Source organism: Rhea americana, unplaced genomic scaffold (assembly GCF_003343005.1).
Source record: "Rhea americana isolate MKP2758 unplaced genomic scaffold, rheAme1 scaffold_133, whole genome shotgun sequence".
NCBI lineage: Eukaryota > Metazoa > Chordata > Aves > Rheiformes > Rheidae > Rhea > Rhea americana.
In genome coordinates this window covers 962,978-979,107 of record NW_028185406.1, presented here as the reverse complement: position 1 = coordinate 979,107, position 16,130 = coordinate 962,978, and the positions used below count along the sequence as shown (strand labels likewise).

General features: G+C 39.3%; 1 protein-coding gene across 1 annotated transcript in view; it reads right to left on the bottom strand.

The window, feature by feature from the left end:
* Positions 1-16,130, bottom strand: part of APP (amyloid beta precursor protein) — a 180,423-nt gene that overhangs the window by 119,596 nt on the left and 44,697 nt on the right. The window contains exon 3 of the mRNA XM_085297964.1: positions 351-463. Within this exon, the coding sequence (XP_085154090.1) occupies positions 351-463 (113 nt within the window). The remainder of the gene's footprint in view (positions 1-350; positions 464-16,130) is intronic.

The following is a 16,130-nucleotide window of genomic DNA, read 5'->3' as shown; positions in this document are numbered from 1 at the left end:
TAATGAAAGAGGCAAAGCCCAGGCATTACTGATGAACAGTTCCAGAGTAGGCTTAAAATAGGAAGCTAGAGAAGTAGAAAACAAGGGTGGGTGGGTATTTAATGATTGATGTAAAATAGGTTCAACGGTCAGCACTGAACATCCAGTAATGAAACCTGATGAACTTAGAAGAGCAATTCCTATTTCTTTCCTTATTAAGTATTAACAAAACTCCATTTCCTTAACCATATATAACTACTGCTGCATCCTTTTATTTTCTCCCATGTCACTGACAAACTTGAACTCATTCTCAGAATAGTGATTCCACTCTAAAAAAGGAAGACAGTAAAATTTAAGAAAGATTAATGTACCTCTTTAGCAACCGTATGCCARTGCAGGTGAGTTTCACACACATCCATCCTTTCCTGGTGAAGGAACTTGCACTTATCTGGTACCAGAAGGGCATCACTCACAAATTCACCCACTGAAAGAAAGTGACACAAAAATGTTAACTTTGCTTCCAGTACCTCGTCCTTTTAAACATTTAGCTATGCATAAGCCAACTCTCATGAATGAGGGACAGGGACCAATCTGTAAAGAACARGACAGCCTCTGCCTGCTGCTTTCATTACTGTGTAGTCCATTGAAAGTAGTTCCTGTTTTATGTCAAGAGTAAGATTATCAGAACTTTAGGCTAGTCTTGTATAACTTGTGTGTGTCTAATCTGAAATGTGCAGCACCCACTGAAGATGACCTGTGTGCTGCAACGTTAAGTCAGCAATTGTGGTGATGCCGTTCCTGGAGCGAGGAGCACCAGGAATGAGGAGGAACCATTACGCTCTGCTTTTGTGTTGGTGTGGTGGCAGGGAGGGGAACTTGAAGTTTTGAAATACTCATAGTTTTTCCAGTCAAGTCCTGCAAATTTGACACTAACACATTGTTTCAAACCATTCTAGAGCGTTTCTACTCAATTACAGCAATAACGGCTACACAGTCTGTGCAGTTATTTTTGCAGTGTAGACTCATTGCAATCCCGTTTCATTAGCTAGATGAATTCAGGTTAACTGAGAACGCAAGTGGAGCTCCTAAGCAACAGAAGATGACAACTCAGAGATCACCTGAGTATCAGATCCAGATAGCAGATTGAAGGGACAAAAATACCTCTTTACAGAGAGATTGTGCTCTCTTTAGCAGTAAGGCAAAAACTTAGACATTAATGAATAACAACTCTGGCATTGCAATTAAACAACCCAAAAAACCTTCAATGATTTTTTTTTTTTTAAGGAAAATGTATGGAATACTTGCAAGAAGTTGACTGAACAAACATTGGCTTGTGAAAGCATGTAACTCAGCTGGCATAAATTATCAGACCACTAAAGCAGATTTGCCTGCGAACTCCAAAAAAATTACAACCCTTGTGTTCTAAATGAACAAACCAAAATGCCCTAATGGYTGCATGGATTATACTAATGAGCAAATGAATCAAATGAGACAGCTATAAGTTTACTGTTCAGCAAAGGGTCATCTCAGGGAGCTAACAAAGTGGCCCTTGAGACTTTCAGGTAAGAAACTTGCTTTGAGAACGAACACCCAATGCATTACATGGACCACAGYTCAGAAAAATCTATACATATATACACACACCTTTGCTATGAATATGCATATTTTCACAATAATTTCCTTGCTATATTTCAATGCATTTGACTGCAAGTCTTTAAAAGCCAATCAGTTCATTTACTAGGAAAAAAGAGGGTTTTATTATCCTTTCATAACACACTATAATGTGTGCAAATTATTAACAGAAACTCCTTATAGAGGTGTTCAAAATAAACTTGCAAGAGTAATGAGTTGAAACACATTCTGGCAACTCAYAAATCTACAGCTTCTGTTAACAAACTCTCTACTCCCAATGGTATCACACCCAAATCTTCCAAAGACATTTGAATTACTTTGCACCTTGTTTTTAAGCTCTATTTATCTTTATTTATCTTTGTGGGAGACCACCCCCACACCCAAAGTCACTCAACTAATATTTTGACTTAGTACCTAAGCATTAAGCAAGCACAYGGATAAGTGTTTTGCTGAAGACTAATGGAGTATTTCTAATTCGCTTTCATAAGACACAGCACTTCATAAAGAACTGGTTATACTCTGCATGTCTGACCAGCCAAAAGAACACTCAGAACAGTCTTTAYGGCAAACATTTCTATAAAAGCAAACAACAAAATCTGTAAAATTATCAGACACCCTGAAGTTAATTTTGCTCCAACGAGATTTTGTTTTTAAAACTATGCATACAGTCATGTGTGCAATCTGAGATGATGTGCTTTTCATTTCTCCTGTTCTTGTTATCACTGAGTTAAGTTGACAACTCAAACATTTATTTTGCCTGGATTATTCAACTGAAAACACAAACTCATCAGAGAGAAGCACTTTAAACACAYTCAGTTTGTGGATAAGCTTTTACCTGTATCACTCCAGTATGCACTAAACTTTCGATGCTGCTGAATCACAGCACTTTGGGGCTAGTTTTGCCTTTGTTTAACAAATAACCCACAGGCTATACAGGTGTGATAGAGAAGAGTGAAAAACATGAAAAGCACTGTGCCTGCTCAAGAGACAGACAGCCAATGCATATGAAGAGAAAGTTTTCTCTTCAATCTCTCTGTTATTGCAGTTTTTGTCCTACTAAGGGCAGTAGTAGGAAGGGAAAACAGCGATACAAGCCTTGGTTAAATTGATTGTGGACCTTAACATATTTCTAATTGCTTGAGTATCCCAACCCAGCGCTGGTTTTCATTCTCACTGTCAAGTCCTGGGATTGCAAAATACAATTCAATTTCGAAACTACTTTTTCTTCAGATACAGCYAGATATCAGCTCATCCCGCTTTTCCTCATGCTTACAAGGCACAGATCTATTTCGCCCTGAGGTTGGACCAGCGCCTCCCCTGGCAGCGGCCTCAAGYCCTCCTCGCCTCTGCCTCTTCCCTCCTTATTCCTTACATCGTATTTGTGCCTCCCCAGGCGTGCAGGGCTGGCACCAGGGCTTGYACAGCTGCACAGGGATCGGGCACAGCAGGGGCAAGAGAAAAAGATGGCTAAACTGGGACTGTCACTGACAGAAGTGCTTGCAAAACTTACACTGGATCCATACTATAGGATAGYATGGGTTGGTATTACCACCACCAGACTTACATCTATTACTTTTTCCTAAACTTTTTTTTTATCTTCTTCAATGTATCTTGCATCGTGACTCCAACTGTACATTTGTTCCCTGTTCAGGTACTTTAATGATAAAATATTACTGCACACAGTTTGTCCTGATGAGCTTATAAATGACCAAAATCAGACTGCTTTGGTTTGTGGACTTCTGACAGTTCTGCAGAAAACAACCTTGGCAAGGAATTCTGGGCTGAGATCGTGTAAAGATACCATGTAAAATAAATCCTGTGCCTACAATTCATTTAGYTGAAGACTGATAATTCTCTGCTTCTTTTAAAACCAAGTTGCTTGTTCCTAACTAACTCAAAAATACATATTTTAAAAGCAACATCTAAGCTGCTGCATTCACTGTTTGCATTTAAGTTATAAATGCCACTGGAACACAGCAAGCAAGTCACAGTTTTATTCTACAAATCTTTATTTTTTTCTAATATTAGAAACCTCTTGGGATTCCAAAATCTCCATTACATTTATATTGGACTTCTTCATATCATCACRGCCTGTTGTATCATAATGAGATAGTGGTTCAATTTCTCAGAGASAGTTTTCCCAGAGATTATGATACCACACTTTACTATTAAATAATTTTAATTCAGTCAAATATATCCTATTCTATGAAAAATATTCTTGGAGCAACAGGAGACTTCAGGCTGCATGATCAGAATTTCAGTTCAGAAATACATTTCTCTGTACAGCAAGGACTAAGAGCAGTAAGACTCTACCACTAATAAAAAAATTAAGATTATAATCAAGGCATCTAATCACACAGTCTTTTAAATCTTCTCAAGGAAGAGAAAGGCTCAGCAAGCGAGCACACTTTTAAGAGGATGACTACCAGTTTGGGAGGCAGATAAGATATCAAGGTAAAATAATTCAAAACAAATATACTATACTCTTTGAGATGAATGGTTCTGATCAGCAGGTTTTCCATCCACTGCCTAAAATACACTGGTTGTGGGGAACCACCCAATGTAGCAAAGAGGCACATAAACTGAAAGTAATAAAACAGATAAAGGTAATAAAACAGAATCTGTTACAAAGCCAAACACTGACTAGCAAACAGTTAGGATTCTTAAAAAAAAAAAAAAAAAAAAAAAAAAAAAAAAATTCAAATTATATTCAGAGTATGTCTTTGAATCAAAGCTTGTGCTAAATTTTGAATGAGAATGCACGACATATGCTAAAGTGCCAGGAGAGTGGAGAATGCTACAAGGCTTAATTTTAGTGCCAGCGATGAGAACAAGGCCTTGCTAAAATGATTTCACAGCCTTAACTACTTTAGTCTTACGTACTTGAAAACTTTTAGGGGAATGTGTCTTTCTCCTATGGCTTCACATAGATTATATCAAGCAACAGCATATACTATTCACTATAGTAAACAATGACYTCACAGATTTTTCCAATTTCAAATTTAATTTTAAATGGAATTCCAAAAGYAGTAGTGTTGAGGAAGTACATAAAATTCCATGTAAAAATATGTGAGTGATAACTTTTACCTACACTTTTGTCAACGAAGGACTACCAATATTAACACCAGTATCCAATAGGGTAGCAAATACCATCCTACAGTAKTTCCTTCTCAAGATACTTTTGAAAATTTAGAGTAAACAATGTTTAAAACACAAGCTCCCTTGTAGTCACTAGCAAAGGGAAAAGCTGTTAAAGAGCTTACAAATTATATATTTCACTGCACCATGAACCTTGTAAGTTTTAAAGCATAGGAATCATCTCTCTAGACACCATTTGAAACACAGGGTTTTAASTTTCTTCCAGACTATCCGGACAGAGACATGGACTCACAGCGGTGCACTGCAATACGCCTTGGTCACTCGCAGTCCAAGCACCCCTTGGGGACTTCTCTGCTGCTCAATGTCCTGCAAAACCACATGGCAGAAAACTGTCGTTTGCTTTGGTAGCACTAAAATCATTAATAAAATAAAGCATTTATCTCACAGGTGGCTTGGGGCCAGGCTGCTGGACTAACCTGCAGATCTCCTCACTTCAGTCCTATCTGAAAAGCAATCAAGACACTGACTGATAAGAAGGGAGAAATCAGATGGCCTTTCCATAAAATCCAGCKTGAGCCAACAGAAAGGCAATGTGATGCTGATAAAACACTCTCTCTGTTCCAATCACTTGGATCATTTAGACCTTCCAGACTTAACTCTTGCCTATAAAAATTCCCCAAAAGAAACAGCCTGTAAGGAAACTGTCCCCACTTCACCACTTTATCTGTAACTTATTGGATATGTTTCAATAAAATATCCGTAACATGGCAAACAGACAGCAACACAGACCCAAATCTGAATAGCAGAAGCAGAATCAACAACAAAATTTGTTATGCCACCTCTGGAGCATGAGGTTAAAACAGCCACAGCTATGCAGTCTTTTGGACACTGCTAAAACCAACAGGGRCCCAATTAACACCTTCTGTATGACTACTTTTTTCCCCGACATAGTTCCAACAAACTGTTTTCCATACCTATATCAAGCTTTACATTCTGAGAAAAATCAGCTGCTATATTTTAAGCATCTGAAAATAATGCCACTCAATGACTCTCCAAAACACATTTCCACAGCATAGAAGTGCTTGYTGCTTCAAAACAAAACCAAAGGGATTTTGCTCTAAATAAGTCCTTGTATAATTTCTGTACTCYTGCTTTAGACTGAATCTGAAAAAGTAAAGACAATGTATCTACTAAGAAGTGCTTTGTTATTTTGTTATAAGTGTTGTTTTGTTATTTAACATATATACCAAAATACATATGTTACTTAACATACATAGCAAATTCACCCAAYGTGACATTGCTCCAGTAAACTACCTTTACCATCCACAACATTTCTCACATTATCAAGGAACAAAAAATAACAACTTCTGATGAGCAAAGYGCTTGATTAGATTCAAAACTGGCAGTTCTGGCTGCACTATACCTTACTGTCCAAATGCTGTTACAGCAATTTTGAAAAATCGTGACAGTGAATGTAATTCTCACTAATACTGCAATGTTTGTGAAACACTACATTGTAATGGCATACAATGTATGACCATACTGCTGACCTAAGAACAAAACCAAAATAAACCCACAGTAATGAATTCACTGGCCACAAACATCTATATAAACATACATAACATATTAAGAGGTCCTAGTTTTTATGTATCAGATGTTCTGTGGGTTTTTTGGAAGTTCAAATACCTCACATAAAACTTTGGAGTCAAAGGATCAAAATTCTTTAAGTATAAAGCACTACAGAGTATTCAAATGAAAAATGAAATAAATCAGTAAGACTGTAAATGTTCATTAAGATGAAATAAATAAGAGAAGGCAGGAAACAGAAAGCAGCCAAAAGATCTAAAATAGGTGCATCTTACATTTATTTTATTGTTAGGGTCTATTGAATACATAAACAGTTTATGTCCTTACTTTCACGAAATTCTCTTACAGAACTGTGTAAAACAAGAGTTATTCTCAAACCTCTTTGTTTACAGACATCAATAGAATTTCTGCTCACTTTGCTACTTTTTTGCCTGACTGCATTTTCTAATACATTTTACTTTTTCAGACAGAGTGCAAATACAATTCAGATTTCACACACTAAAACCAGATACATTTGTTTACATACAAAATGATTCAAATATGCATCATTACATTCTCTGTCATCTTTATTGACAAGCTGTAAAAACATTCTTTAAAAGTCTGTAGCACTCCAATAGTTTATTAAAACACTAACTCCATTTATTTCTCCATTCTTTCTTCTGYTTCTTTTCTCCATCTTCAAGAAGATTATTTCTGGGACTAAAGACACCTCTCACATCCCTTTYTTGCTCATTAATGCCATGTAACAGTACTCTGCCAATGCCCATTCCTGATACTGGTACCACGGTTTGTCAGGTTTTCTGATTCTTCCTCCTACCTTACCTCTCTAGAACACCTACAAAATACAAAACATCTCCTCCGGACTTCTATCAGTATGACCAGCAGCCAAGGTCACACAGTTATCTGAATGTTTCCTTCTGTTTGCTTTCTCCAGAGACCAACYATTCAGACTAGCAAGTTTTCTTGTACTGTGACAGCAGCCTAGCACCACAAATTGAAGTGYAGTCTCTCAAATATAATTTATTAAGCAACAGACTCAAAAGCTGGTTTCAAAGTCAAGCTCGAGAAGCTGAGAACTGTCAGGACTGAGTTGCTCTTCTTTCCAATTCCTCACTGCACTGATYATACATCTTTAAAGCTTCTGCCAAGTACTATTTGTTGCAGGTACAGACTTTGCCAGCCACTATTTAACCCTACTTATTTTCCTGAAAATAGTAAGAAAAATGCAGAAATAACAAAAGAAAATCTAGACATGTCATAAGTGGACTTCATCCCGTCTCAACCACAGAGCTCCTATGTCATGCTGTCCAAAGAAAAATCTTTTYACTTCCTCCTGCAACTTGCACAGTTTACTTATTGTTTCCCTCCTCCTGTTCTTTGCAGTCTTAACAGACTTTTCTTTTCCTTTTTTGCCTTCTGAGGATGCAATCAYACCCACCATTTTAGTTTTCAGTCCAGTATCACAGGTATGTCTGACATACCTGCAATAGGACACAGACAACTGCTCTCAAGGACTGGTGAAGCACAATCTGGTTTGAAAGCTAGCTATAGAATCATAAAATTGGTAAGGTCGGAAGGGACCTCTRGAGATCATCTAGTCCAACCKCCCTGAACCAGCAGGGTCACCTASAGCATGTTAGACAGGGWTGCATCCAGGCRGGCCTTGAAGAKCTCCAGAGAARGAGACTCCACAACYTCTCYGGGCAACCTGTGCCAKGGCTCCGTCACTCTCACAGGGAAGAAATTCCCMCTCACRSTCAGGCAGAACTKCCTGTGCTTCAGTTTCTGCYCATTGCCTCYTGTCCTGYCACACGGGGCAACTGAAAAGTTTGACMTYGTCCCCTTGACACTCTCCCTTCAGSTAYTTGTACACATTGMTAAGATCCCCCCTCAGGCTTCTCTTCCCCAGGCTRAASAGGCCCAGCTCTCACAGCCGTTCCTCATRGGGCAGRTGCTCCAGCCCTCGGATCGTCTTCATAGCCCTACGYTGGGCTCTYTCCAGTAGCTCYATGTCTCTCTTGTACTGGGGAGCCCAGAACTGGAAGCACTATTCCAGATGAGGCCTCCCCAGGGCTGAGTAGAGMGGCAAGATCACCTCCCTCKRCCTGCTGGCAACACTCTTCCYAATGCACCCCAGGACACCATTAGTCTTCCTGGCCACAAGGGCACAYTGCTGGTTCACGGTCAGCTTGTCATCCACCAGCACTCCCAGGTCTTTCTCTGTAGAGCTGCTCTCCACAAGGTCAGCCCCCAGCTTGTACTGSTGCATGGGGATATTTCTCCCTAGGTGCAGGACCCTGCACTTGCCCTTGTTGAACCTCAGGAGGTTCCTCTCYGCCCAGCTCTCCAGCCTGTCCAGGTCTCTCTSAATGGCAGCACAGYCCTCAGGTGTGTCAGCCACTCCTCCCAGCTTGGTATCATCAGCAAACTTGCTGAGGAGGCRCTCYGTCCYCTCATCCAGGTCATTGATGAARAAGTTGAACAGGATRRGACCCAGTACTGWSCCYKGGGGGACACCACTAGCCACAGGCCTCCAAYTAGACTCYKYACCACTGAGYATAACCCTCTGAGCTCTGCCWTTCAGCCWGTTCTCAATCCACCTCACTGTCCACTCCTCTAACCCACACTTCCTGGGCTTSYCTAGGAGGATGTTRTGGGAGACAGTGTCAARAGCCTTGCTGAAGTCAAGGTACACAACRTCCACTGCTCTGCCCTCATCTACCCAGCCAGTCATKCCATCMKAGAAGGCTGTCAGATTGGTTAAGTAGGATTTCCCCCTGGTGAATCCATSCTGGCTACTCCTGATCACCTTCTTYTCCTYYATATGCTTGGAGATGACATCCAGRATGAGCTGCTCCATCACCTTTCCAGGGATGGAGGYGAGGCTGACTGGCCTATGGTTGCCTGGGTCCTCCTTCTTGCCCTTTTGGAAGACTGGAGTGACACTGGCTTTCTTCCAGTTCTCAGGTACCTCTCTTGTTCTCCAGGACCTTTCAAAGATGATGGAGAGTGGCCTGGCAACATCTGCCAGCTCCCTCAATACCTGTGGGTACATCCCATCAGGGCCCATGGATATAAACATATCCACGTACCCAGCCTATAAACAGTGTAAAAAATGTTTTATCATAAAAGACGCCACCTGTGAGTGCTTTTACACACGATGATTTGTCTTAAAWAWAAATAAATAAATAATAAAAAAAGAGCTGATTCAACCAGGTCAGATACATGGCATACTGCTATTTGAGGAGCTGGCTGTAACAACTTTCTTCCCTCTTTCCCTTTTCTTATAAAAGGGCACTCTTTACCAGAACCATTTTCTAAAGGTCAAAACCCAACAGTATCTCGTCTCACTAACCAAGGAAAGCTCAAGAGGAGGAAATGGATATGCTGCCCTGGCCTCATTTATAGGGAGGCTGTACCTCTTCTTAGTGAAGGACCATCTCCCACCTCATGAAAGAAAGGCTCTGCTTCATTCAGGACAGGCAAAAGTAGCTAGTACACAGCAGAAACWGTCTTCTCACCAGAATCATCTGTCCAGTGTTGAGATATTGGTAATAGGAAAATTCAAGGATACTAAGAAATGCCTTAGGGTGGGACATTATTTTACTGAAAAGCCTTCTTTTAATCCTATTCAGGCTCTTTTCTGTATAAAGAATTAGTCTTGGATTTTTTTTGTCTCAAAATATTAATTGTCTCCTGCCTTGTAATCTTGTAACTTTTCTGAGATCCCTTTCATTCCTTGCGTTCATGTTCTTAAATCCTCTCACAATTGCGCCTCTCTTGGATTACTGATGAGCTCTTTACACTTCTGCTCAGATCACCACCAGGTGGGACATTCACTAATGGACCATGGCATGAATCAATCACCAAAAAATGCCCACCCAAAACCCTGCAGAGGGAGAAGTTGTTCCTTGGAAGCCAGCAAAAGTGGCTCACAAGTCACTTTAGCCAAGTCCCATGTCAGGTGACCAAAGCCAGCAGCATGGACCTGGATGACACCCAGTAGCACTTTCTACTGGCTGGTTCTCCAGTGCCTGCCTCTACAAGGAGCAGGGGAGCTGCGTGCTCCTCCCATACSCTTGAACGCCAAGGAAGGGCTGGAGAGGCAGGTGCCAGGGCAAAGTAACCTTTGCAACAGCAACAGTGAAAGAAGAAAGATGAGGAAAAGTTGAGGGGGGGCAATCTGCTTATGCTGTTACGATGCAGGACCAACGTGTATCCCTTCCCCTAGCAAAATCCCTGTTAGCTTATGCTACCATTTTAGCTTCAAGTGTGTGTCTGCCAGACCTCTTTAAGGCTTTTTCTTGCACCCTAATGGGGTTTCCTATCTGTTGACCTTTCTTAATAGTCAGTCAGGATTAGCTAAACAACAAATAGAGAGGAAACACCCTTGTTCAGTTTTTGCTGTTTTCAATTGTGTTAAACAAGACTGTTTAACAGTTTATGCAATGTAGGAAACTCATGTTGACCTTTCCCAGGCTTACTCAAGGCAATAGTCACTCTTCTTTGTATTCCRTGAGATTTTTGCTATTTTTGAAAAAAAAAACCAAACTTTAATAAACAGAACAAAAGCTAGCAACTGAAAAAATAATTCTGAGAATCTTTWGAGAAATTATTACAAAATTKCATACCATGATTTRATAAATCAAACTGATACAGCAGGGCCTATTTTAATGATCTTGGATTTATTTAAATCTAAATACTTATAAAACCGAGTGTTATTTCTCAAAAATAGATATACTCTAAGCTTGAAGAAATTAAATCCTTGTTAGTCTTCTTTTTCCCCTAGCTGCCTTCAGATCTCTTTGCAAGCAATAATATGGCTGAATTTCAGAACACTTGGTAAGATGGTATCGAACGCATGAATTTTAACACTAGCTATAAACATATCATGCTGCTGCTGAGATGCACAACAAGCTGAACCTTGGTTCGTTACCGTTTGTGTTCCTTCACTCACAGAGGGCAGACGACATGTTTTGCAGCAAGATTTGTAAGTGTAAATCTCAAAGCAGCCTAAAATTTCGTKCCTCCACTCCCGCTGAAGTGACCCTTAATGCACTTCATTACGTAGGGACCTCCGAAGAAAGAGGGTTCTAAATTGGAAACACCATGCTGTAACAAGTAATTGTGTTAAYTTACTAATACATTATGTATTTGCGCTAGTGGCTTGCCAAAGTGGCTTGCCAGTCAAATGGTAAGATTGCAGAGTCAGACACTCCCGAAAGATCAGGATGCTTGGAAGCAATTCAGTACAACTGGGACCAGTAATCTCACTGTGCTTTGCCTTACTATTCGCTGAGATGTTTCTCATGGACTGTTCTTAGTAATTGGAGTAAAACATCTCATAATGGGTGAGAAGCTAGAGAAGGTAGCTCACAGATGTCCACAGGAAGTAATGATGATAAGCATATAGATAGAAGGGAAGAACTAAAACGCTACCTTCAGTTTTTAAGGTTTGGACACCAAGAACTGTTTCAAATGCCAGTGTTCCTCCAAGAAATAAATCAGATTTAAAACAAGGAAATATTTACTGAAGTAAGAATTAATTCAKCCTTGTTTCTGTTTTCTTTCATTAATCTACTTCTAGAATACTTTCATATTCCATGTGTCAGTACAAAAATAAGATTCTCTTTTTACTTTAACAGTTTAATTCTGTTCTTGCTCTCCCYTTCTCTTTTGATAAAGCACAGAAATCACCATAAAATCAAGTCAGGTTGTAAATGTTTCTGCAATACCATGTAGTGCAATTCACTCATGAGTGAATAAATAATTCTATCAGCAGCCACTGAAGATCAACTTAGTGGAAACACCTTGCTGATTATTAATAGCCTAAGYTATTCTAGCTATTATGGAAACCTATCACTTTCCATAATATTGCTATGTCCAGAATATTCCATTTGCTGAGACCAAACTTGCATTCAAAATGTTATTGCCTGACAGCAATGGGCTGTATTAGCAGTGATCAGAGGAAAAAGGAAGGGAAGGAAAAAAAAAAAAAAGGCAACTGCATTCAGGCTTAGCAGAGTTTATGAAAAAACAGATTAACAACTACCTGCCAGAATGTGTTTTTGCTCTATATAGGGCAAAGCTCTTACTCATCTTGCAGTAAGTATGGCATAGCACTATGACCTGGTAACTCACCTACAAGGCTACTGGGATAAGACAGCTTAGAAGGAAGAGAAAGAATTATGGGGGGGAAAAAAAAAAACAACCTATAAGGATAATTAAGCATTGGAAAAAGCTTCCCAGAGAGGTTGTGTAATCTCTATCCTTGAAGCTTTCCAAAATCAGACCGGACCAAGCCTTGGGCAGTCTGGTCTGTATTCAGTATCAGCTCTGCTTTGAGCAGGAGGCTGGACCTGAGACCTCCAGTGRTCCCTTCCAACCTGACTGACCTTGTGACTCTTCCTGTCCCTTAGTCCTCTCCACCTATTCAYACACTGCTGCAACAGTTGACTTCATTTAAATCACATTGTCCTTCAAAACATCTAGTCAAGGGCAGCCATAAATGATTATCTTGTACCCTTCAGAACAAACGCACGAAAAAAATACATGCATCCTAAGGCAGGTGCATGATCTGCTGTTGGGCTTTTTAAAGTCTTTGCCAGCTACAGTATCATTATGAGAGTAGTGCCTTCTTTAGTTCACTGTCACCTAAGTATACTTACTCTGTATCATCACACACAATGAACTAGATAGTTCGTTTCTCTGTTATTTATCTTGAATAAATTTAAGGGATGACTGAGTAAACTTTACAGAAGGAAAAGAAAAAAGGAGTTGTTTTGTCAACATCACATGCTCAGGTCACCTGCTCATGGAATAGGCAGCCTACCTAYATATAGGCAACACCAAGGCTTCTTGCATCACCTTCTGCTGGCTAATGAGGAAGAGAGAACATTAGAGTAAATGAATCATCTCTCATATGAGGCATAGGAAYTTTAGGTTTGTACATGGTGGGCCAGCTCCAGAAATTGTGAAATAGTTTTTAAAAATGTAAATGCAATTTCTGGCTTCTAAGACCATTACCATGCTAACTGATAGGGAACAAGATCCTGTTCACTAAGGTCAAACTCTTTTTACAYGCACCATTTGATCAGTGGGGTCTGAGAGTAATGACCGTCTGCTATTACTGATAGGTTAAGTTGCTCTGATTAACTAAAAGGCAAAAACTCTGTATCATTACTAATCCTTATATCAGAACACACAAGTATTCACACATTACCACAGCATACATTCAGCACAAGGTAAAAGGCAACAATTTCAGCAAATGTGCAATGTCAGGTGAATACTTAAAATAAATATTATTACCATATAAGAAAATCTACTTTATGACAAAAATGTTCCTCTTTAGCTCTCACTTGCAAGATTTAARAGCAGTGAACATAGCTGTAGTTTCCAAAAGTTGATAGAAGATAGTCATATTTTCTTAAGTGATTAAATCCAATTCATTTTATTTATTTTCTCTTCATTGTACATTCGTGAGTCATTATGGACAGAAATCAAGTCAGGATTACCATGTGGGATCATGCTCTATCAAGAACCATATCCTGCCCTTAAGAATTAATAATAACAACACCATGCTACATGCAAATACTGAGGGCAACATGACAAAGCAGTATTTATTATTTACACAGACTTTGTCTTCAGAAACACTTCCTTGTCACTTAATTTAATCCACAGTATCAGAAGGTAAATTTTTATGTCAAATACCTTTTATCAATCACATCAACAGACAAAAAATTCAAGAGAGAAAATGGACTTCAGAGAAAGATGAGCAACAATAAKGAAGACAGCAAACTGAGCAAGAACAGTAAATATATCATACTGCAGACCTACAGCACAGATAACAGAAATTGGATTGAATAAATCAAGACTAACCACTGGTATGGAACATTCTGTAATGCATCTGAGAACATCTATAAAAACTTATTTTTTAGAAWTAAATCCTTTGCAGATTTTTGCCCCTAGTCAGAAGTGTCTAGCTGAACCACATTGTTGAAAAAAATGAAGAGGAAAAACCATCTGTCCCAAGCGTGTAAGACAAGATAAGAATGATATCAAAGAAATCAAAACCAGTACGTTATATATTTTTATAGCCATATTCAACAAAATAAGAGTCACTAAGATGAGCTGAAACATATTTTTGAGCTTACACATGCAGAGAAAGATAAGTTGGTCAAACTGCAGTACTCAGAACTCAAATTCCATTTGGCTAGCATTACGCATGACACTAGGAAAGAGATACCTTTAGAGGACTTGTTAKTAATCAGAGTCAAGAATAAGAATTTTAAAGTAAGTAGATGAAAATTGKTATCACTCTACACAGTTCTTCCAATATTGGGCATTCAAAGACAGTGTTCCAGCTGACTTAACTAGCTGTGTCGTCTGGCAAAAAAGATGGAGAAAATGCATAAAATGGTATGTCACAACACCTATTCTGGTGCTGCTTCCTCTTCCCACAACAGCGCCTATGTTTGAAGTGCCCCAGAAGCTGATTATCTCTCTGAATGCTCCTATTTAAGTACTGCATAGGAGATGCCTTGCAGAGAAACTCATAACATACTACTCAGGCCAGGACTGACAAAATGGGACAGCAGATTATTGCTCGTTTGCTTTTGAATTCACACTGCTAACAATAAAAATTCACTTAAGCAAAATTTAGGTAAGAATTTTGTACAGACGGTCCTACTTAAAACCTCTCTTTCTTAACCATACTKCTTGGACCCCTCTGTTTAACTATGGGTTCAGACCATGGCTGTCTTGCACACACAGGAGCTTCAAGGTGAGCCCCTCTCGGAGGAGTCTGCTGCAGCAGGCGATGTGCTCAAGCACTTCTTGCAGCATAGTTTTCCCATTCATAAATCTGAACCTCCCATGTTGGAGAAAGAGTAAAGYTAACTGAAGTCCCGCCCTAGTTCAGCAAAACAAGTACTTCACTTCAAGCAGAAGTGCTTCAAAAAATAAGTTTTGCCAAATAAGGGGCAGCATCAGTGAGTTCTCCAGCAGCGCTTTTCCTCAGGGGTGCTACTGTAACCCTTTCCATCTCCAGCTGCATTCATCAACAGTTAAACTGAAATATTCAGATAATAAGCAACTCTGATACTCCCTCCCCAGGAAACTAAAACCACTAGGAAAAAAGCAAAAGCCAAATCAAACCAAAAACAAAACAAAAACAGACTACCACCCCCAAAACACCAAAAAAGTACTTCCAGGCATCAATGTCCCAAGAATGTATTCTTATATCAGTAACTTCCAAGAGGAGTATTTTGGATTGAGTTAGTCCTCGTCACCCGGTATGGCACATAGGTCAAAACAATACAGTGGAGACACCACGAGTACACCTTCACGGTTAACATACAACACGATTTGGGGGCAATGAGCAACCTCAGAGATACTGGTAAGCTTTTTGTTGGCAGAGGGGAGGGGAAGGAAGAGAAAGTGGTAGCACCTCAAAGCACTCATCACCAAAGGCATTCTCTCTCTTTTCTAGCCCCTTATCTAAATTAGCTGGCCTCAGCAGAGCCCATGCTATTTGAGAATACATTTTTTCTTAAGAGCTTTACCTCTGATAACGTACAAAAAACCTGCTGTAAATTGATTCTGTTGTAACAGATCAGATAACAGTAATTGTAAATAGCCAACTGTTCAAATGTAATAGAAATGGCATTAGGATTTATTTTTAAACTACGTATCCCATTTTTATTATAATTTAAAAGTTACTCTTGAAACACCTTGACATAGGAGATATTTTTTAAATTATGAGAGTAGTTATATAACTGGAAATTGAAACAAAATTTTATACCTGCCTATTGTATAACAGAATTTAACCAAAA